The 23469-nt window shown below is 35.3% G+C and overlaps 2 protein-coding genes, 1 long non-coding RNA gene and 1 pseudogene across 3 annotated transcripts; 2 read left to right on the plus strand and 2 right to left on the minus strand.

Annotated features, from left to right (window-relative positions):
• On the minus strand, positions 7447 to 9435 carry LOC109126186. The gene is made up of 3 exons (XM_019229390.1): positions 8861 to 9435; positions 8264 to 8564; positions 7447 to 8175 (listed from the first exon to the last, which is right to left on the minus strand). Exons 1-3 carry the CDS (start codon positions 9433 to 9435, stop codon positions 7447 to 7449), a joined length of 1605 nt encoding a protein of 534 aa, XP_019084935.1.
• LOC104790912 lies at positions 13170 to 15093 on the plus strand. Its single transcript, XR_768849.2, has 5 exons — positions 13170 to 13529; positions 13694 to 13870; positions 13959 to 14012; positions 14416 to 14654; positions 14741 to 15093. It is a non-coding gene; the product is annotated as an uncharacterized LOC104790912 (long non-coding RNA).
• LOC104790979 lies at positions 15348 to 19969 on the minus strand (annotated as a pseudogene).
• On the plus strand, positions 21138 to 23469 carry LOC104791078 (5'-adenylylsulfate reductase-like 5; the record flags this gene model as incomplete). Its single annotated transcript, XM_010516913.2, is given in 4 exon segments — positions 21138 to 21781; positions 22436 to 22617; positions 22855 to 22979; positions 23119 to 23469. Coding segments are annotated over 4 exon segments (829 nt in total), but the record flags the coding sequence as incomplete, so codon positions are not given.

Raw genomic sequence — 23469 nt, forward strand, 5'->3', positions numbered from 1 at the left:
CCCCCCCTCCAACAATTTGTGAAATTAGGTTTTGTTCTTCGCCTCCTCTTACCCTAGCCGTAGTTTTGTATTATATTATTACCTTAACCTCTCATGGATTCTCGTCGTGTTTCGATTCTCCTCTTATGTGCGATAGCTCTGTCATGCTTTACGTCCGGGTTCGCTTCATCACGTTCTGTCTGCAATTACGAATTCGAGCTGTTCCGGTTCGATTTAGCGGCTAAATCCTAAATGTCCTCCTTCTCTGTATCCCACTCCTCCTATTGAGGTACGTACGTTGTCATCATTATCCTAGGGTTTATTTTGTGAGTTGATCCCTATTGAGGTTATTATGCAACTTCAGCTTTCTTATTGCGATTGGATTGGGTCTTGCTTTGTGATGAGTTTGTGTCTCCATAGGGTTTAGTGTCAAAGATTCCATTGACGGGTTAGAGATCAAATGCTTTATATCTATATATCGGATTAGACTACCCTTCCAATTAGACTAATCAAAGACTTCAATGTTTTCTAAGTGTCGTCTATTGCTCAATACTATTAAGTGTGAGGGTTTACAATATTTATAGTGATTACAGCAGAGAGTAGGTATTTTACTAATTACAATTAGGTCCTCAATATATTCTTCACTTACAACAAAATCATGTTTTCTAAATATCCAACAACAAAATGATACAGTATGTAAAGGCCATAGAAGAAGCTTTAACCACTTCTTCAAGTCAACAACCATCATAATCACTTGACAAAGCACGTGCTAGCTAATTCTTAATTTCTTATTAACTGAGTTTTTCTATGAACTCAGTTATGATGGTTGTTGACTTGAAGCCTTATCTATAAAGTACACGGTACACCCTAATATATATTTCTCCCATAAATACAATTTGTTTTTACTTGTACCAGTGAATTGTAAAAGATCTAAGTCACTAATAATGAAAGTAAACTGAGCACAAACAATTCTGAAGGCTCAACTTACTTTGAATTATTGCATGACGGGAAATCAGCTGTCAATTTAGTTTTTTTTTGGGAAAATTATAAAAAAATGAGTTTTTTTCCAACTTTTGTCCATCTACACTTTTTTTAGAAAATTTTGGTTAAATAGGTTTTAGGATATAAAAATAGCCAATGGAAAATTATAAATAAAGGAGTTTTTTTTCTAAACATTTGGCCATCTACATTTTTTTTTTGAAGGTTTGGACACATAGGTTTTAATTTGCTTTTTAACCCATTTTTGCCCTCATTTTTCAAAAACGAAAATAAGAAAATATAAATAAATTTTGAAAGTAAATTTATGTCCAAAAATAAGAAAACAAAATAGAAACCTAAGCCTCTAATTTACTTAGAGACTTCTACAAGACTAAAACCCTTTTTTCTTCTTCTCTTTTAGCAAGTCGTAAAAAAAACAATCCAAACATCGGTGACATCGACGGCGGTGACTGCGGTGACATCTTCGTCTTGTTGTCGCGATTCATCGACCATGGTGAGTGTTTTTCCCTCCTTTGCTCATATGGGCGAAGCTTAATTCTTGTTTTGTCCTCTTGTTGATTTGTCTTTCTCTTGTTCTTGCGATTCATCAATTTTTTGTTTCCTCTCTTTAATCGGTCAATGTCCTTTGCTTCTGTTCACATCATATGAAATTCGTATTCATATTGCAGTGTAAATCTTTTAAGTTTTCTCAGCTTGATTTCGTTAGTTTTAATCGCTCAATTTCGATGAAAAGTATGAAATTTTAAATGGTCAATTTCTCAATTTTACGAAATCGGAAAACCAAAATTTTGAGGTTGTTTTTGTTTGTTTAATCTCGATTTCAATCTAGAATTGTATAATTTTAAGTAAATTAACCAATTTTCAGTATGAATTTCTCTTGAACATTTATCCATATTGATCGAATTTGGTTTGTTTAAATGTGGAAATTTTTTGGCATGTTTAACTTTTATCCTTTTGTAATCTCGATTTGAATCCACAATTGTATTATTATAAGTACAATTAACAACGTTTCAATGATTTTCTTAATAATGTGATAATGATGAGGATGAAGTTCTCGGTTTTCTGATTTTTCACTACTGTATAAGAGTTTGAATTCTTGTTTTGCATCTAACTGATTAGTATCAAGGTATTTTTGTTCTTAATTCATAGTTTTAAGAATTTGTATTATGTTGTTTTTGAAAATTTAACTCTTTCTATCTCAAGAAATCGAGTAAGAATCTCATGTCTTTGTTGATTTTTGTTATGATTTCAGAGGTGTTTCCTTCTCTCACTGCTTCTTAGCTTGTCACATCATAACATATTTTGCATCTTCACCGCTTAGCAGGTATGTAGAATTCTATTACAATTTTTTTTTCAAGTTTCATCGTTTAACAGGTTATATAATTTTTTAAAAACTCGATTTCTTTTTTTGATCTTCTTACTTCAGGAAACCTGTCTATATCAGTCATGACTGACCATGGCTGAGAGCAGAATTGGATCATAAGTTGCAAATGTCAATGTCCTCAACAAAAGCACCATCAGATTCTGATACAAGTAAGAATAACCAAACTACATCAGATTTAGAAGTCGTATCTAGTTTGGTTATAAAAGTATCTCGTTTGTGTTTTTTTTTTTCTTTTTTTTTCAAGTTTCTGTTAGCAGCAAAATGATTAGTAGTCATAGTTTTCTTGTTCTTAAATCATTCTTTTAGTAATCTGTTTTTTCTTTTCTTTTTTTTGTAAAATTGAAGTCTCATATCTTTGTTGATTTATTTCAGTTTTGGCTAATTTATACTAATTCATCTTTTACTTTTTTCGGCAGGAATGGAAAAGAAGTACCCTAAACGGCTTATGGAAGATGGAAGCGAGCCACAAGTTGGGCAGATAAATAACACTTGTCGAATGTCTATCTTACACAAAATCAAGAAGGCATTACCAGAAGAGTATGAGATTGTGAAGGGTGATCCAGTTTTCGCATTTGTATTTGCATTGTATGAGAATGGTCTTGGGTACTCAGCTCGGTTGATACACAACATCATGTGTAGGCAGTTGGTGACTAAGAGAAGACATGAGCTGTGGTTTGTGTTTGGTAAGAAGCCGCTTAGATTCTCAATGCAAGAATTCCATACAGTTACTGGTCTTAAGTTCAATGCCGATTTCAGTCATGATTCAGAGAGTTGGACATATGATAATGGGTTTTCGAGCAAATTGTTGAAGAGGGATGGTATCATTACCATTCAAACCTCGTGAAGTCTGGTGAAATCTGGTGACAAGTCTGGTGAAGTCTGTAGACAAGTCTGGTGAAGTTTGTAGACAAATCTGGTGAAGTCTGCCGACAAGTCTGGTGAAGTCTGGTGAAATTTATGCACTTCTATATTTCATTGCATACATTTCCATAGTAGCCTGTAAAGCTTCCTTACTGCTGAAATATTCACCCTTTTTTACCATTGAATCTTCCAACTTTAAACCAACAACATCACCAAGATTTAGCATCAGTAGGCTTTTCTAATACATCATTAGTCAGCTTAGGTGAATTCCTTGAAATAATAGCTGCTGATTTTCCCACATCAACTTCCACATCATAACCATCACTAGTATCAACTGGGACCTTATTCAGATCGAACTGGAGCTTACTCCTATCATCATCAACTACTCTTTTGAACGTAACACACAACTGAATCATGTTTTTCCTTTTCAGATATGCAAGAAAATTTTTCATACCTCTATCATTTGTCAATACAACAGGAGGACAATCAACTTTAACCTCTGTGGGTAAATAACTGAATTCCACCTCAAACATACTTTGCTCTATTTCAAAGTCTTCTGAAACCATCACCTTCAACTCTTCAAGAGACGTAGTGGGTTGCAAAGTCAGTAATCTAGCACGTTTTTCTTCATCATCAATAAATCTCCACTCCTTGTTGGCATCCAGTGTCTATACACCACAAGTAACATAGATTTGCATCATAAACAGGTAAGTAAAAGCTTTTTGTGGAAGGTGGGAGAGATGGTGACCGATCACGTTAAGGTAGAATGTCGATTTTTCTTAATTTGTTTATCTTCTAAATAATTCAGAATACGCATTCTAAAATGTATTAGAACAAATCTAAACAATAATTACGAAATCTTAACCATAAATTAAGAATATTTAAAAAATATTTACTTTCTTTATTTAATTTATTTTCTTTCTATTTTTAGGGTATTCTAAGGTTTACATATTACAAATTCTAAAATATCTATGATATATCTTCTACTTCTTTTAGTATATAGGATAAAACGTAGAAAATGAATTCTGAATTGATGTAGAATGAAGAAAAACGTAGAATACATATTCTAAATTTTGTAGAACATACAAAATTCAGGTTATGAAGTTTTTAGAACAAATTTTTCGTCTAAACTTCGTAGAACATGTAAAAACTGTAGAATGAACAATCTAAATGTTTCAGAAAGAGAAAAAATCGTAGAAAATCTATTCTAAACAATTTAGACCAGAAATCAGCAATTTACAAACTGATTTTTGACACCTAATAATTTTTTTTTCAAATTTTTTTTACACAGTTGTATACTAACATGGGTTTTCTGTTTGTTTTTTGGTTTAAACTCCTAAAAACTTCACTATTTCTATTAGTAGAGGCATTTTCGTCACAATTGACTATCTTCAAAAAAAAAGTGTATATGGACAAATGTTTAAAAAAAGCTTCTTTTTTATAATTTTCTCATAGCCAATTATACCCTTAATTATATTTTCAGATAAAATTTGTAGATTTTTTGTTTCTTGATATTTAAACATCATGGAAAACAATTTTGGAAACAATTTTGGGGCTCCATCGAGTGGGCCTAACATGGGTTTATGGGTCTTGACAAATTAAGAAAATTTTTACTTTGTGTCGACAAAGTAAGAAAATAATTGAGGTTTAATAATTTTACTTAAAAGTTTCTGAAACTCTTCCGTTGTATCTAACCATCGTGACCATCTCGTCGTCACCGTCACCATCTCACCGTCGTCTGTCACCATCGTCACCATCGTCTCTCTCCATCTTCACCATCTCACCGTCGTCTCTCTCCATCTTCACCATCTCTCTCCATCTTCACCATCTTCCGCCGATTCGATTTGTTCACCGTCTTCCACCGTCTATCCATCTTCAGTGTCTTCCGCCTTCTATCCATCAGCTTCTTAGTCGTTTTGATGGTCTCCTCTTCACTATCTCAAGGTCAATCCGGTTGGATTTCTCTTCTCCATTGCTCCTTGTTGATCGAATTAGGTATGTTAATTTGTGTAATTTTTTTTGCATGTTTAATTTTTTTTTACAAACAATTTCAATGATTTTACTTAAAAATGTGAATATGATGAAGTTGAAGCTCTTCGTTTGTTTTATTTTTAGTATTATATTGACTTTAAAGGAAAAATTGTGGACACTTTTTGTGAACGATAAGGTTAACTAGAGCTTTGCACTTTTTCGGATTTTTGACCTTCTTATGTTTGATTTTCCTTCTGGGTTAGTGAAAATTTTTGCATAAATCTCTTGCTTTTTCTTATGAGTTCTTCGTTTTTTCTTTTTTCTTAGACTGTTTGTTTCTAAGTATGAGTTCTTCTCTAATGTCATCCCTCGTCTTGTGAAGGAGATTCACAAAAAGTTTGATGGGAAAGCTCCCTTGTTGACTCAATACGAGATCATCGAGGTCCGTATGCCACCTAAATTAAATCGGTCAAATTGTGATTGTGGAGTTTATGCCCTGAAGTATATCGAGTGTCACATGCGTAATCTACCTTATGATTTGATTGACGATGAAAACATCAAGCATGCTCGTTTGAAGTTGGCAGTCGATCTTTGGATAGCAGCAAAGGATCTTGTTCTAGTGGATCGAATGAAAACTTATGTGCCTCTAGTGTATGCGGCTGAGTTTGTAGACCTTTGCTAATTTTTAATTGTCTTTACACTTTTATTTTTCATTAGTTGTATCGCTTTTATTTTTATTGATATTCTAATGAATTTTGTGTTAATAATGGTTGATCAGTACATAAGGTCTGATTTATTTTTAAATTCCTGAATCACAACGTACACAAACAAACAAACAAACAAGTCTGTAGATGGTGTTATCTTTGAAACAAACAAACAACACAAAGGGTCTTAAACAGTTCAGAAATTCATTGATGGTGAAGTCTGGTGAAGTCAACAGACAAGTCCGGTGAAGTCTGTAGACAAGTCTGGTGAAGTCTGGTGACAAGTCTATTGAAGTCTGGTGAAGTCTGTAGACAAGTCTGGTGAAGTCTGGTGACAAGTCTATTGAAGTCTGGTGAAGTCTGTAGACAAGTCTGGTGAAGTCTGGTGACAAGTCTATTGAAGTCTGGTGAAGTCTGTAGACAAGTCTGGTGAAGTCTGGTGACAAGTCTATTGAAATCTAGTGAAATTTATGCACTTCTCTATTGAAGTCTGGTGAAGTCTGTAGACAAGTCTATTGAAGTCTGGTGAAGTTTGGTGAAATTTATGCACTTCTCTATTGAAGTCTGGACAAGTCTGGTGAAGTCTGGTGAAATTTATGCACTTCTCTATTGAAGTCTGGTGAAATCTGGTGAAATTTATGCATTTGTCTATTGAAGTCTGGACAAGTCTGGTGAAGTCTGGTGAAATTTATGCACTTGTCTATTGAAGTCTGGACAAGTCTGGTGAAGTCTGGTGAAATTTATGCACTTCTCTATTGAAGTCTGGACAAGTCTGGTGAAGTCTGCAGATAAGTCTGGTGAAGTCTGTAGACAAGTCTGGTGAAGTATGGTGACAAGTCTATTGAAGTCTGGTGAAGTCTGTAGACAAGTCTGGTGAAGTCTGTAGACAAGTATGGTGAAGTCTGTAGACAAGTCTGGTGAAGTCTGGTGACAAGTCTGGTGAAGTTTGCAGACAAGTCTGGTGAAGTCTGGTGAAATTTATGCACTTCTCTATTGAAGTCTGGTGAAATCTGGTGAAATTTATGCATTTGTCTATTGAAGTCTGGACAAGTCTGGTGAAGTCTGGTGAAATTTATGCACTTGTCTATTGAAGTCTGGAAAAGTCTGGTGAAGTCTGTTTTTACTACAATCCTTACTGGATATGCAATATTTAAATCGTGTATTTCTAATGAATTTTTGTCTTCATATTGGATATGCACAAAAAAATTAAGAAATAAGCTCTAAAATCACATTAAACCAAAGAGATAGTTAATAAATGAAATCTACTAAAAATTCAAAAACATGAATCTTAAGTTGATGCACAAACCATTGTCATATCACGATATCACATGTTGTTCTGTTATGCCCTTCTTTGCCACAGCGCCTACACTTATGTCTCTTTGATCCTTGTGAGTTTTGTGATGATTTTATCTTGTCTTCAGCGGATTCATATCTTCTTTTTCAGCGCCGTCCAGGATGTCTTCTTGTTTCAGGTGGTCAAACTTTTGCATCTTCAACATGTTGTGGGACTCGTCATTCTTCTTCAGGAACACCTATTGGATTAATAGTTTACTCATATTGCGATCTCCATGCGGTAGTGGTATACACATCATCAGCACAAGGATATAGATCTTTGCCTATATCAAAAGCTCGTTTTATAGCATGTCTACAAGGGAGTTTTCCTATGCTGAACTTTCCACATGAACAAGTCCTTCTTTCTAAGTCAACAATGTTGTCTACTCCATTACCTTTAACCTGCAACATGGATCTGCTCATCGGATAATCGTTCATGAATTTACCTTTTTCTATTCTTCTTGAAATCTTTTTCTCCACCTCAACAGTTAAAGAATCTTTTTGCTTTGCACTTAACTCTCTACTCTCATAAAACCAGCGTGTCATCATTTCTCTGATGCTGTCTAACAAAGGAATTATTGGATACTCTCTGGGTGACCTCAAAGCTGCATTGATTGACTCAGCCGCATTGTTGGTGCTAATGCGAGCCCATTTTCTCACATCGGCTTCCTCTAGATAACTTCCAATAGCAGGATTAATATTGTTAATTCGCACAAACTCTTTCTCAAACTCAGAAACTATATAAGCTTCTGATGCTTTTGATGCTTTTACAACCATACCAGCGACACCTCTGCCCTTATTGTATGTTATAGCATTACTAATCAAGTGGTGGATGCAAATACCATGTTTAGCCAATGGGTAGATGTTTCCAATTGATTTAGCAATCGATGTATGTCTATCTGACACAAATGATAAACCTTCTTCATCAGCTATAACCATCTTAAACTGCATAAAAAAACCACTCCCATGAACAATCGTTCTCAGAATCAGCAATTCCAAATGCGATTGGATACAAATTGGAGTTACCATCTACAGCTGTAGCAACTAGTAGAACTCCTTTGTATTTATTCTTCAAAAATATTCCATCAACTACTATCACTTTCCGCATTGCCTTGTAGAACCCACTTCTTGATTGACCAAAAGAAGTAAATAGATATTTGAATCTTCCATCAAATTCAATTTCGTAATTCGTGAACGTACCTGAATTCGCTTCTTGTAGCATGTGCAAGTATTTTGGTATCTTAGCATAACTTTTCTCAGGAATTCCTCTAACTTCGTTAACTGCATACTCCCGAGACTCCCAAGCTTGGTGATATTTTAGCTCACAGCCGTACCTTGAACAAAAATGATATTAACAATATCAATCGGTTTAGGACCTTCCTTCACACCCTCATAGCTTTGCTTAATGAGATGTCCAATTGTTCTTGCAGATGGAGTCTTACAAAATGATTTTTTTTTTGAAGGAGCACATGTATGGTTATCCACAAACTTGTTGATTTTGAAATATGTAGACGCTTGTAAACACTCAGCCCGGAGCCTCCAATTACAAGCACTCGCAATGCAGCGTATACACCACCATCTCTTATCTGATTTTGTAATCTTGTAGTCGCAATTATATTTCATTGCATACATTTCCATAGTAGCTTGTAAAGCTTCCTTACTGCTAAAATACTCGCCCTTCTTTACCATTGAATCTTCCAACTTTGAACCAGCAGCATCACCAAGATTAGCATCAATAGGCTTTTCTAATACAACATCAGTTAGCTTATGTGAATTCCTGGAAATAATAGCTACTGATTTTCCCAGATCAACTCCCACATCATCACCATCACTTGTATCATGTGGGTCCTTATTCAGATCGAACTGGACTTTACTCCTATCATCATCAACTATTCCTTTGAACGTAACACACAACCTAATCATGTTTTTCCTTTTCAGACATGCAAGAAAAATTTTCATTCCTCTATCATTTGTCAATACAACGGGAGGATAATCAACTTTAACCTTTGTGGGTAAATAACTGAATTCCACATCAAACATACTTTGCTCTATTTCATAGTCTTCTGAAACCATCACCTGCAATTCTTCAAGAGACGTAGTGGGTTGCAAAGTCAGTAATCTCGCACGTTTTTCTTCATCATCAATAAATCTCCACTCCTTATTGGCACCCAGTGTCCATACACCACAAATAACGTAGATTTGCATCATAAACAATTAAGTGAAATTTTCGTGGAAGGTGGAAGAGATGGTAAACACCCGATATCATAAGTTATGTCGAATGTCAATTTTTCTTGTTTTGTGTTTCTTCTAAATAATTTAGAATACACATTCTAAATATATTAGAACATATCTAAACAATAAATATAGAATCGTAACCATAAATTTCGATTATTCAAAAAATATTCAATAAATAATCACTTTCCTTAATTAGTTTATTTTCTTTCTATTTATAGAGTATTATAAGTTTTACAGATTATGAATTCTAAAATGTTTATGGTATATATTCTACTTCTTTTAGTATACAGGGAAAAACGTAGAAAATTTATTTTAAATTGATGTAGAATAAAGTAAAATGTAGAATACATTTTCTTAATTTGGTAGAACATACAAAATTCGGTTTCTGAAATTTTTAGAACAAATTTTCCCTCTAAACTTCGTAGAACATGTACAAACTGTAGAATGAACAATCTAAATGTTTCAGAACTTGAAAAAATCGTAGAAAGTCTTTTTTGAACAATTTAGACCAGAAACCATCAATTTACAAACTGATTTTTGACACTCAAAACATTTTTTTTCAAATTTTTTTTTTGCAAAGTTGTATACTAACATGACTTTACTGTTTGTTTTTTGGTTTAAACTCCTAAAAACTTCACTATATCTATAAGTAGAGACATTTCCGTCATAATTGACAATCTTAAAAAAAAAGTGTATATGGACAAATGTTTGGAAAAAAATCCTTTATTTCTAACTTTCCCTTTCTTTTTTAGTCAAAGTGTACATGAATCTATTAATTGGATTTCATTTTGTTTTTTTAGTCAAAGTGTACCTGAATCTATTAATGTGGACTTATGTATTTCTAGTGAATTTGGTCAAAACTCACTTTAATCTGTATTTTTAAATTAGTGAGTTTCTGTTTGACAAAAAAAAAAGTGAGTTTCTTTCTATAGTTTATAAAGATACTTGACTGAGAGTCTAAGACCATGTCATTTCTATAGTTAGTAACTTAGAATATACCCGAATATATTCTATATTATTATTTAGATATTATATATTTGTATTCATTATAGTTTAAAAACTGTATTAATCTCTCGCAAAAGCTTTTAACAATTGATCAAATACCAGTATCTACAAATTCTGAAACAATGGAGAAAATATCAACCAAGTGCGCTTTCCGTATCTTTTTCGTTGTTATGTCAGGTAAATTCCATACTCTTATTTTTTTTATTTTTTTTTTTGTAAAAGTGCACCCATATATATATGTAAAAGTGCACCCATATATATACTCTTATTCCATAAATACAAATTGTTTTTACTTGTACCAGCGAGTTGTAAAAGATCTAAGTCACTAATGAAAGTAAACTGAGCACAAACACTTCTGAAGGCTCACAGCTTACTTTGACCTATGTATAACGTGATTGACAATCTTTGTCCATGAGGTTTCCAAATAATCTAGCAAGTAATGTCTCTTCACATTTGACAAAAAAAAAAAATGTCTCTTCACATCAAATTTTTTAAAGAAAACTCTAGTAACTGAGGAAATTTACAAAATACAATGTCATGTGTGTTTTCTTTTCCTGCGACAAACTTGCGTGCTTCCGTCAGCCTCTCCGGTCACCGGCGTTCCTTGCTGGTACCGTGAGAGGCTCCCTGCTGTTTATCTTCCTACTTTCTAGTGTTTCTTGTTCTGTTTCCGTTTTGGGTTTACGTTTTCCTCTATTATTGTTTTGTTGTTGTCTGTTTATTTTGTAGATTTTTTTTCTCCCCTACTTGTATTCTCTGTAATTTCAGTCAAAATTGGGAAACTGTATAAAATCTTCACATTAATATCACAAATTTTTCATTTTATATAATATACTTTTACATGTAAGTGTTGATTTATAACAATGTATATTTTGGTTTTGTAGTGATGAGCACCGTAACAATTCGAAACGTTGAGGCAACACGTTTATTATATGAAGAGATTCCTCAAATGATGTTGCATTATGAAGTTTCAACGCAAGTTATTACACCACAAAAAAGCTTTCAGTGCCAACCAGGGTGTTATATAAAGGGTGCAAATGGTTGCAAAGTTGAAGAGATTGAATAAGTTGAAAAAAATTATTCAACCAATTTTTACCATTTGCATTGTAAAGGTTGAAGAGGTTGGAAAAAATTATTCAGCCCGTTCAACTTAAAAAGTTGAAAAAATAAACTAATCCTACAACAAAAGTATTCAACTTGTTCAACCACTATTTTGGAGATGAATGAGTCGAATATTATTCAACTCAATTTTGTTCAACCCATTTTTTCAATTTTAAACAACCATTTGCACCCAAAATGTATTCCCGATCCATTTTTTACTTTATGCCTTTGTCAATGCTAAATTTATATATAATCACGTTTAATCGAATAAAGTAGCAATTATTTTCACAAAGTATTACAATTGGTTGAAAATTGTGTGGGGGAAAAAATGTTTTTTAAAAAAACAATATATCTTACACATATACTCCAATAGTTTTATGTCGGTTGGTATTGTTTATTCAAAAATTATTTTTGTTAACTGACATAAAAGTATAAAACTATTGGAGTATATGTACAAAACTGTTCCAGAATAATCAAATTTCAATAAATTTAAAAAGTAATTACAAAGACGTTATGCAAATGTTTATTTAGGGGATTTTTAACCTTATGTCGACCACAATTTTAGTCAAAGTGTATTAATTTCTTTTGTTATTGGAGAGATGATTTCTAAATCCATATGGAATTGTAAATTCTAAAAATCAAAATACATGGATTTTGAAATAATATGTTTTATCTTTGGATTTGAATTCTTCTATTTTACACTTTCAAATCCATTCAAATCCATTTAAAACATAATGTGGATTTGGAAATCCAAAAACAAATCATTGAATGAATAACATGAGATTTTAACAAGTATTTGTAAATCATAGAATCAATAACACATCATTTTGAAAAGTATTTTAAAATCAATGATTGAATAACACATGATTTTTGTTTGGATTTCCAAATCCATTAAAATCATAGAACCAATAATTCCCTTTAAGTTCAATCTCCTGATGGTTTGGTCTTGATCATTCTATAAAATTTGGTAAGAAAGTCAATTTCGTTTATTTAATTTTGGTAACAAATCGATAGAATTTAATGATTTTCTACTTGTACTTTGGTAAAGATTTCATTGTTGACAAAAATATGATATATGCGGGAGCATTGTATTAAAAAAATGGTTCCACAAAAAAACCTGTACCACTCCACTATCTTTAACATCTTTTTGTAATAACTAATTTTAAGAGTAAAACAATGGTGAACATGTCAACGAAGTCTGTTTTCCTTGTCTTCTTAGGCTCTTAGCTGTTACATCTGGTTTTTGCACAAAAAAAAAAAAAAAAGAAGCTGTTACATCTGGTAATTTCATAAACCAAATACATAAATGATGGTCACAACCTTCTAATAAGTACAAGTTACAATTAGAAGCTAAGTGTCAAGGTTCTTGACAATAGAAGATAAAGATATTGTGTTCAAAGAATGGTTCCAAACATTTTTACAAAACTATCATTTGATGTTTTTTACAAGATATCCTTAACATTAAAAATTAAATCAAAGGATAGAAACACACTAGGAAATAGGAATGTTAAGGAACGTGTACGTGTCAGTTTATTATTGGCTGGAGTAATTAACAAAACAAAAACGATTTTTTTTTTTCTTTTTCTCCTTCTCTCTCTCTGTTCTTTCGATTCTTTCTCCAAAACCCGAAATCTTCTGCTGAAGCTCGATCTGTTGAATCGAGAGAGATTATATGAGTTCTCTACTCTCTGTCGTTCGTCTTCCTCCGCCGCAGAGATCCGTGACGTCTTCGATCTCTACGATCAGGACAAAAAAAACGGACTGATCTGATCTGATCTCCTGAGCTTCACCAGGTTCTTAATCACCTTGGGATGTCTTGCTCTGTCGATGACTGCACTCGTATGATCGGACCTGTGGATGCTGACGGCGATGGGAACGTCAATTTCGAAGAGTTTCAGAAGATGATGACCTCGTGCTCCCTCATCAACATCGGATCTTCTAATCGAGGTTCTGCTTAGGTAATTTTATTGGATCTGGATTCTCTGAGAAATGGAATATCAAATTGGGGATAATAATCATAATAGTTATGGCTTATCAGATCACAACACGCAGATCTACGTTTCTCTGTTTTACTCAGTAGCTATAGCTATTCAGACATTTTATTCGTTTTTGGTGTCGTCAGGTCATCCATCATCCTATGGTTGTGGTGGCATGCCATTGTGATGGCACGAGATGGAAATTCTGGGGAGACAACAATCTGAGGAGCAAATTCTGGGGTTTACATGAGAGTATTCAGCTTGATCATGTTGTTGTATTGACTTTGCAATTTGACGATGGAGAAACCCTTCAGTGGAGTAAGGTACCAATCAAATTTTAATTTTTACCCGGCAAACAGCCATTTTGTATGTTACTTGTTCACTGATACTATTCTTTCTTTCAACTTGTAGGTGACTGCATCAATATACAGTCTCATGCTTGGTAAATTGTAATGTGATAATCAGGTACGTTTTAACTTTGATCATGTGATTAGGAGTGGATATTTGGTTATTTGCTTTTTGAGAAATTTATAACTAAATTAGAATTTTTTTTTTTTTTGGTTTCTTCATATTGGAAAGTTTCAATTTGGATTGGCTCTCTCGTTCCATTTTTGTATATAAAACAGAAATCATTCTTCAATGGATATTATTTAGTTTTATAGTATTACGAAACATACTTTTTTTTTTTCATTAACAACTTCAGTGTATTTTGATTGGTTTGGAATAAGGTATTGTTACTGTTTTACTTACAAAGTAAAAAGTTTGGTTTCGAATGAGATATTTTGGCTACGTTTCTCTCTGCCCAGACCTAGCTTTGATAGTCTGAGATTTACGTTGTCTGGCATTTGGTAACTTTTCCTCGTCACAGGTTCATGCCTTCATGGTATAGTTCAAGACAAGAGTGGGAAGACAGTTGCAACTATGTTTGGTAAATGGGATGAGAACATGCACTTTGTGACGGGTGATTGTTCTGGGAAGGAGAAACTGAGTGAAGCTATGTCAGGAGCTCAACTTCTCTGGAAACCAAGCAAACCTCCTGGAAACGCAACAAAGTATAATCTGACACGTTTCACAATTACGTTAAATGAGCTTCCACCTGGGCTGAAGGTGAATTCCATAGAGAATTCCATTTGTTATTTCCATAAATTAGTTTATTAAGGATTTATTTAGACCCGAAGGAGAAATGAATGTAGGAGACGCTGCCACCAACGGATTCAAGACTGAGACCAGACAAGAGGTATCTGGAGAATGGAGAGTTTGAAATGGCCAACACAGAGAAGTTGCGGCTGGAACAGCAACAACGTCGGGTAATACAAGTTGCACTACCACTGCAAAAGTTCCTTTAATCTTGGTTTTGCTCCTCTGTTTCGGTTTTTCAGAAATATATATATACTGATCTTGAATGAGTTAAATGAGTTTATCAGTATCATACACACAAATGGCTTTTTTTTTGTAATAAATTAAGCACACCCATTATATACAATAATCTATTTACATACAATTATATAAAATTTTAATATAACACACCTACACCATTTGTGATCAACCACTTTCTGGATCTTAGTTTAATTCAATAATTTCCTCTTCGTCTGCTTCTTCTTCTTCTTCTTCTCTCACACCCTTAACCTTGTTTAATTCAATAACTTCCTCTTCTTCTTCTTCTTCTCTCACACCACTAACCATGTTTAATTCATTAACTTCCTCTTCTTCTTCTTCTTCTTCTTCTTTTCTCACACCACTAACCATGTTTAATTCATTAACTTCCTCTTCTTCTTCTCTCACACCACTAACCTTGTTTAATTCATTAACTTCCTCTACTTCTTTGCTTCTTCTCTCACACCATTAACCTTGTCATTTCTCACCTGATCTACTGTAGGACCATACGACCAGCTACAGACAACGTAATAGATGACATTAACGAAGCTCAAGATCGCTAAAACCAGTAGTAATAATCGTAGTGAGCCTCGTTAATATTATCTTCAATCCAGCTTACGTTTCCCTTCTTTGAGCTTTTCTCGACCGCATTGAGGACCGCACTAGCCAAGATATTAGCCACGGCTATTCCTAGACCGAACAGCGAAGCAGCTATGCTGGACAAGCTTCTAGGGAACTCTGTGTAGAAAAACTCGGTCTGTCCTATTCCTGTTAAGGCCTCTGCTAAGCCGTGTAGCACATACTGTGGTACCAGCCACATCGCTGAGATACTAACTGTTGCGTTGGCGTTGTTTGCTAGTCCTTGGCTTATCGCGGTTTTCCTTCTGTAATGCTCAACAGTTGCCGAAACTGCCATTGCTAAGAAGGATATGAATAGCCCTAATCCCATTCGAATCTTGACATTGATCCTAACCGGTCTGCCTTGGATCTTGGAAGCTAAAGGGAGGATTGCGCGTTCGTACAGAACGACCCATGAGATAAAGGCTATGATTCTGAACACATCGAAAGATCCAGCTGGGATTTGGAAGGTCGAACCGCTGCTTAAACTTCGGTCCATTGATTTAGCTTGAAGCAACTGAAACGAGTTATGGCTAACGTTTATCGACACCATTATCCCTGTGGACCATACTGGTATCACCTTCACCAACGCCTTGAGTTCCTCAACTTGGTCAATTGTGCATAGCCTCCATCGGTTTAAGGCTAAACCATCAGAACCAAGGTCTTCCTCCCGGTTCCTTATGACACAAGCTCTGTTGAGAAACCTAAGAAATTACAAGAAAGGGTCAGTATAAAAGAACAAAAAACAAAACAAAAAAAAAACTAATCAAGAAGTACTATATATATGAAATGTATTCAAATTTACCTCAATGTGTCACTTGTAGCTTTGACTTCAGAATCTTTCAAACGATGATAACAATCGTTCGAGTCATGATGATCCGGCAAACTTAACTTCCTGTTCACGTAAGCTGCAACAGCCACTTGAGCTAAACCAGTGAACAGACTCTTGCTCACGTTGCGTTTAACGTAGAGAGGAGAAGCGATAACAAACAAGAAACCCGCGAGCAGCATGAGAATCGCGGGTATTCCAAACCCGATTTTCCATCCTATATGATCTTGAATGTAAACAAGGACGGTGAAAGCCATCAAGACAGCAACCGATGAGGAAGCGTAGTACCAACCGAAGAAGCTCTCAAGAACTCTCTCGTTCTTAGGATTTTCTTTCTTGTCCAATTGATCAGCACCAAAGACTAAAGAACAGGGCCTGATTCCGCCTGATCCAATCGATATAAGTGCGAATGCGGAATATAATAGAGCCAATTGGGAAGATGTCGCGGAACTGCAGTTGGTTCCGGCTGCTGCTACACAGGGTGATGGCTTCACTTGAGGTATCATCGCCGTTAGCCATAGAACCACCATACCCTACAACGTTTTGATTCAAACAATTTATTAAAATGGTAGTAATATCACTAACATAAAACAGTATAAATTAAAATCAGAAATTGATATAAATCGGAGAATAAATATGATAAGAATGAAACTATGAAACTCTGTTTTACAAGACTAGAGCCACCGGCACATCACGGATTCATCAACTCTATCTCCCAAGCAACACATATGTCACTTCTACAATTCACAAAGAATGCATAAAAGAACTACAATACTGTTCTCAGTTTATATACAAATGTCTTCAGTCCCTTGCACGTGCTCCCTCATGTCTCTGCTTCCACTCTGTTTCTCCTTCTTGTATACACATAGTGAGCTTATCAATACTCCCCCGTTTTAAAACAGCTTGTCCTCAAGCTGTGCAGTGGCAAATGTAGTGACGATCAAAACCAATGACGATGATCGCTGATGCCATGGTAGAGCTGCTGCACGAACCTTGATCCTCCGCACCGTAGTGTCTCAGTTTAGTTGCTGGTCAGACATAGTTGGAAGCTAATCTTCTGCAATTTCTTTTTTCTCCAGCGAGGCCACACTGAATAATAGCCTCTCTTGTATACAGTTGCAGCAGACCAGGTGTCCTGTGTAATAGCATTTCCAATTAAATCCCTCCCACTTGTTAGGACTGTGTGTAGTTGCTTAGAATTCCATCTGTGCCATATCCGGTGCTTGATAACACTACATAGAAACTGTGTTGGCCCTCGCTTCTGCACTCTGTTTCCAGTCACTTTGAAACTGGCTTGTTCCATTTTTAAGATCCATGAAATTGACTAGCTATTCTCAGCCTTGTTCTTCCAACAAAATAACCATGCCAACCACCACTGAAAATCCATAGTTACTTCCCATTGTCGCAGCAAAACTTTGAGGCTATGTTGATACCTTCCCATTTTTCTTTGTTTATTCTTGAAGTGATGACACTCAATTTTTTTTTTTGAATTTAAAGTGACACTCAATTTTCCTTGTGACATCATCTGCAATTGAGTTCTCATCCCCATAGAAGTTGTCACTTGTCAATGTAACATAGGACAGAGCATACGCATCCCCCTTGTATGCGTTATCCCAAATCTGCATCCATTCTGTGGCAATCAAAACCTGCAACTCTCTTATATTTTGTAGCAACCACAACCAAAACGATACTGCATCCTTTTGTTTCCCAATTCCAAGTTGTGATAGTGTCTTAATTCTCCAACAGTGCCACACAGAAAAGTAAAAAAGTGTGCACAACTTAAATGAAAACAGTCTTTGCACATGATGGCTATGAGACTGCAGTTTACCACAGGTTGATATCCACAGCTTTGCAGTATCTTCTTCCCGAAACTGAGCGCTTGTAGGATTATGTTTGCTTGTTTCTTCCCTATATGCTGATTGTTCCTCAATCAAAACTCTTGTCTCTAGCGTGTCTTTGTATTTGAATTTCCAGGATTTGGAAAAAAATTGTTGTTGTCTCTGTCGTTGTAAAGCATTCCCACTAATCAGCCTTCTATCAAATACATGGTAGACATACGGATTCCTCATATCAAGAGACGAAATGTGCACCTTAGCAATTGTCAATGTATCCAAATCGAACATATAATTTTGACTTGAAATCTTTCCAATTCTTAAAAGACACATTCTTGAACCAACTAGGAGCGTCTCCTTCTAATTTCTGAGACACCAATTCTATCTTCTCCATGTCGGTATATCGACCAGATCGAATTAATCTTTCGGTGCTATCCAACTACATGGATACAATCCATGAAAATTTGGCAACTCAGAGCTCTTTTACCATGTTATCTCCATTACTTTTCATAATCTCCTGTGTTGGTTCATTCAAAGATAGCCTGCTTCGTGACTTGATTCGTTTAACATAAACACTGCAGAGTCAGATCCTTGATTCTCCTTACTCTCTCTACTGGACAACATCAGCTCTTCTTTACCAACACTTCTCTTAATACTCAACTCCAAAGCTCTAGCTACAGCCATCATCTCCGGAAAATTACGTGGCTTTTGTATACAAACAAGCTCCTGCATTTCCCGAGTTAAACCATTCAGAAATATGCCCTCCAATTTTTGATCATTTAGACCAGTTACTTAAGAAGACAGACTTCAAACCGTTGGACATATAATCGGATATGGTTCCTGTTTGTTTGATACAAAACAGACTTAAAACTGGTCCGATTGAGCAAATTGCAACATCAATCATTCTTGTTTTAAACTGACTCCAACTCTCAAACTGCCTCTTATTCACTTCCAATTTGTACCAGCTCAAGGCTTCTCCTTGCAAGCTCACTGAAACTAAGGCTAGTTTCTCTGCATCGTTGTATCCTCCAGTGCGAAAGAAATGTTCGACAGTGGCGATCCATCCGTACATAATAAATCCTTCAAACACTGGCATTTCCACTTTCTGAAGAAGATTCTCTCTAGCTAATACCATGCCTAATCTCACTAAGCATTTCCACTGGCATTGATTCATAGTTTCATATTCTTATCAAAATACATAAAAGAGACGGTATAGAAACAGTGTGCATCGAGTTTTTTAAGCGAATTTGAGAGAGGAAGAGACGGAAATTACCAGGAAACTGAAGAGAGAAGCAATGGCGATGGTGCGGAACGGACCCAGATACACGTTGGAGACGAAAGCTCCAAAGAAAGGGGTGAAGCTGGAAGCAGCCAACCACATGAACTCTGCACCGTCTGAGCTTTGGCAACCCCCAATCTGTAATCACTCATCAAGTAAAGAACCATGTTCTGTAACAACCCTAAACTCGCCACTCTCTCGAACCCCGCGTTTGCTTCACCGAGTTTATAACGAGAACAACAAGAAGAAGAGTGAATTCAGAATCAAGATTTTGGTTTTTGTTTTTAAGAGAGAAGAAGAGATGTAATGGTTTTTACCAATGATGAAAGGCATAGTGAGAAGACCACCCTTGGCTCTTCTTCTTCCACTACTTGGTTGAAGCATCTCCTCTGATGACTCGTTTTGATCCGGAGGGTTCTCCATTGTTTGCTTTTCTTCAGCTTCGAGAGAAAGAAAGAGAGAGAAGAGAGAAGAGAGAAGAAGATCTTTGTCTTTGTGAGAGAGCTTAAAGAGTTATTGCGACGAGACCTCTGTTTACAGAGTCAGTTCAAACTTTAAACTCTATAATAATTACCGTTTACTTTAGGGAAATTGACAGTAATAGCACATATAAGTTGTTTAATTACTAGTTTGGAGGGTAGTGGGGTTGGGTTTTTTACTTTTTAATGGCATGATTGCCCTTGTAATGGCGTTGTTAAGAAACAAAATATTACTAACCTTGCCATTATCATTTAATGCCACGTAGGAAAGAATAGGTTTGGTTTAGAGGGAAAAAGTCCCGCGCATGAGTAACTCTATCTAGTTAGTTAGTGACGGTAGGCTTTTATACAGGTTAGCATACTTATACAGGATAGAAAGACGTAAATGGTGACTTGTTGAGAGTTAGTTGTTATATTCCTAGGCGTGATAGATTTAAATCGGAATGGTAACATGGGCAGAATTCTCTGGTAAAGTAAACGGTAATTATGGTAGAGTTTAAAGTCTGATAGATATGTAACACAGATTTAGCATCAGTTGTGGTAGACTTAGGAGAAATTAGTAAGTTTACGAAAAAAAAAAACAGACTAATATGATTGATATTGTCGTAGTTGTAATAGGTTTACATGTTAATGGTAGTTTTAGTTTAATAGAGTTTTATAGGTTGCTGTGGCAGATTAACTACAGTTTACTAGAATAGCAAAAGATTCGTAGATTTATGGGGTATATATATGTTATTATGGGAGAGATAAAGTTATGTGGTATATTTACAAAATTCAGATCTAGGTTAACATCCTATTAACGTATTTACCCTTAAAAAATATTTAATATTACGTTTAGAACCTAACCGTAGGAATAGATTTATCTATGTTGCGATAGATTAATTATTTGATGATATAATTGTGATAAGAGTTATAGATTAACCTATCTTGAATTTGTCCTGAGTATAATAAATTCAGAAATTGTGTGTCTGAATATTTTTTTTTCAGGCTTTAAACTGAATAAGAAGTCAACTACTATTAAACTAATGTTTCACGTTTTTAATTTATTTCTTCTTCCTCACACTAAGTAAAAAGATAATGTTACATAAGTAAAAGAAATATTTAGAAAAAAATAATTAATTTTCCCATTGAAGAAAGCAGAAATAAATGGAATTTATAAGACCGGCCGGGGTTGGGAATTCCCCTTTTAAATATCCAAATATCATCATCAACGAGAGAGAGAGAGACCAAATCCTTCGATAGTTTGGCGTTTTCTGATCTGTTAAAAAGTTGTTTCTCTTCTGCAAAACCAAAACAAAAACAAATCCTAAGAAAGTGTTTTTTTTTGGTGATAAATTCGGATACGGATCCAAAGAGAGATTCCCCCAAATTTGTAAAATTAGGTTTTTCTTCTTCTTCGCCTCCTCCTCCATCTCTTAAGCCCTAGCCTACTTCTTTCCTCCTCTTTATCTTAAAATCTGAATCATTTCTGTCTGGTTTCTCTTTCCCTCCTTCAATTTTGCAGTTTCTTCAACCTAATTTTTTCGTATTTCGTACTTTTTTTTTTGCAATTTCGTTGTTTGTGCATTGAGAGAGATTTTATAATAATATTAGGAGGATCAGTCTTATTGATAGTTTTCTTCTTTGTACTATATTATTATTACCTCTCGCATATGGATTCTCGTCGGGTTTCGATTCTCCTCTTCTGTGCGGTAGCTCTGTCATCATGCTTTACGTCCGGGTTCGCTTCATCACGGGCCATTTGCAATTACGAATTCGAGCTGTTCCGGTTCGATTTAGAAGCTAAATGTCCTCTTTATCTGTATCCAACTCCTCCTATTGAGGTACGTACGTTTTCATCATTATCCTATTGGGTTTGTTTGTTTGTGATTTCTATGCAACTTCACCTTTCTTATTGCGATTGGATTGGGACTTTGCTTTGTGATGAGTTTCGGGTCTTCATAGGGTTTTTAGTGTGAAAGATTCCAGTGACGGGTTAGAAATCAAATGCTTTATATCTATATCTATATATATATATATCGGATTGGACTTACCCTTCCAATTATTGAATTAGGAACAATGAAGGATTTTGATAACTATTGGGCGTGAATGTTGAAGCGTTCCTCTTTTTTCTTCAAGTTTGGATCATCGTACCTACTGTGTGAATTGAAAGTAATGGACCAATAGTATCATGTATTGAAATTTACTTGAGTCATGGTTAAGGCTTAGAGCCAAACTTCACCAGTTTTTTTCATTGCTCCTTTGTTTGTTCTGTATACCTGTCAACAGTATTATCATATTTACCATCCCAATTTTCTAACTTCATCTAGGTTCAGAGTTTAACGCTCTTATAATGCATACTCTGTAGTAGCTTCTCTGTCTGGAAATATGATTTAGCAAAATTTTAATAGGTATACTTTGGTTCTTCTAAGGGGATGATGTTGGATCTGAAGCTTTCTTCGTAACTAAAAGCAGTGTCTAAATTTTTCATTATGCAGGTAGATGGAGACTCACTGGACAGGTTAATGGCTTTAAACCATGGAAATGCTTATATGTCTGTACTCTTTTATGCTTCCTGGTGCCCATTCTCACGTGTTATGCGCCCTAAGTTTGACATGTTGAGTTCGATGTTTCCTCAAATACAGCACCTAACGGTGGAGCATTCTCAAGCACTACCCTCGTAAGAAGCCTACTTAGTCTTGTTTTTTGAAAGAGTTACTCTGTCTTACACTTCATTGGCAAATAGTCATTTGATTTATGTTACAAGTACGTAGGTTAGCTATTACATGATCACCCTATCTACCTTATGTAACTGTCTCGCTAGTGGGTTTTTCTCCTAAGTGCTTTTAGGTTTCTTCATGTGTGTTGGCCTTTTCATTTGTCTTACTAACTGGTACCATCAATTCCTTTGTTGCAGTGTCTTTTCTAGGTATGGTATCCATAGCTTACCTTCAATCCTGATGATAAATCAAACTTTAAAAGCTCGGTACCATGGTCGAAAGGATCTAACATCCCTAATTGAGTTTTATGAAGAAGCAACAGGTAAAACAACAAACCACATAGTCTGCTTGTGTTTTCTTCCAATCTTCCTGAACAGGCTTTGCTTTATGTCGAAGATATGACTAGCACATTTCGGGTTGAAAGATTTAAAAATAACTGATTGTTCTTTTTGGCTTTCCAGGTCTCCAACCTGTCCAGTATGTGGCTGAAGGGGAACCAACAGGCTTAGATGCCGGCGGTGGTAATTTGATCACATGGTTGCGCAACGGGACATCTATCAGAGAAATCTTCAAACAAGACCCGTTCTTGATACTATCTCTGCTGTTTATCTGTTTACAAATGGCAATCCTTGTCTTCCCCATAGCTGAATCGCGCATGAGAGCGTTATGGGCCTCTTATGTTCCCAATCTGAACCTGGAAAGATTTAGAGAGGTAAGCCAACTGTTCAGCCGTGGTCTTCATATGGTCGATGTGAGGAGGTTATGGTTGAAACTTAGACTCATCAAAACGAGGAACTTCCATGAAAGGGCAA

The sequence above is a fragment of the Camelina sativa genome, chromosome 1 (assembly GCF_000633955.1).
Source record: "Camelina sativa cultivar DH55 chromosome 1, Cs, whole genome shotgun sequence".
NCBI lineage: Eukaryota > Viridiplantae > Streptophyta > Magnoliopsida > Brassicales > Brassicaceae > Camelina > Camelina sativa.

Coding starts and splice junctions, on each gene's coding strand:
- LOC109126186 (XM_019229390.1), bottom strand. CDS start 9,435: ATGCAAATCTACGTTATTTGTGGTGTATGGACACTGGGTGCCAATAAG. Junction 8,565..8,860: donor TTACAAGCTACTATGGAAAT/GTATGCAATGAA, acceptor TTTTTGTTCAAG/GTACGGCTGTGAGCTAAAAT. Junction 8,176..8,263: donor TTCTACTAGTTGCTACAGCT/GTAGATGGTAAC, acceptor TTTTTTATGCAG/TTTAAGATGGTTATAGCTGA.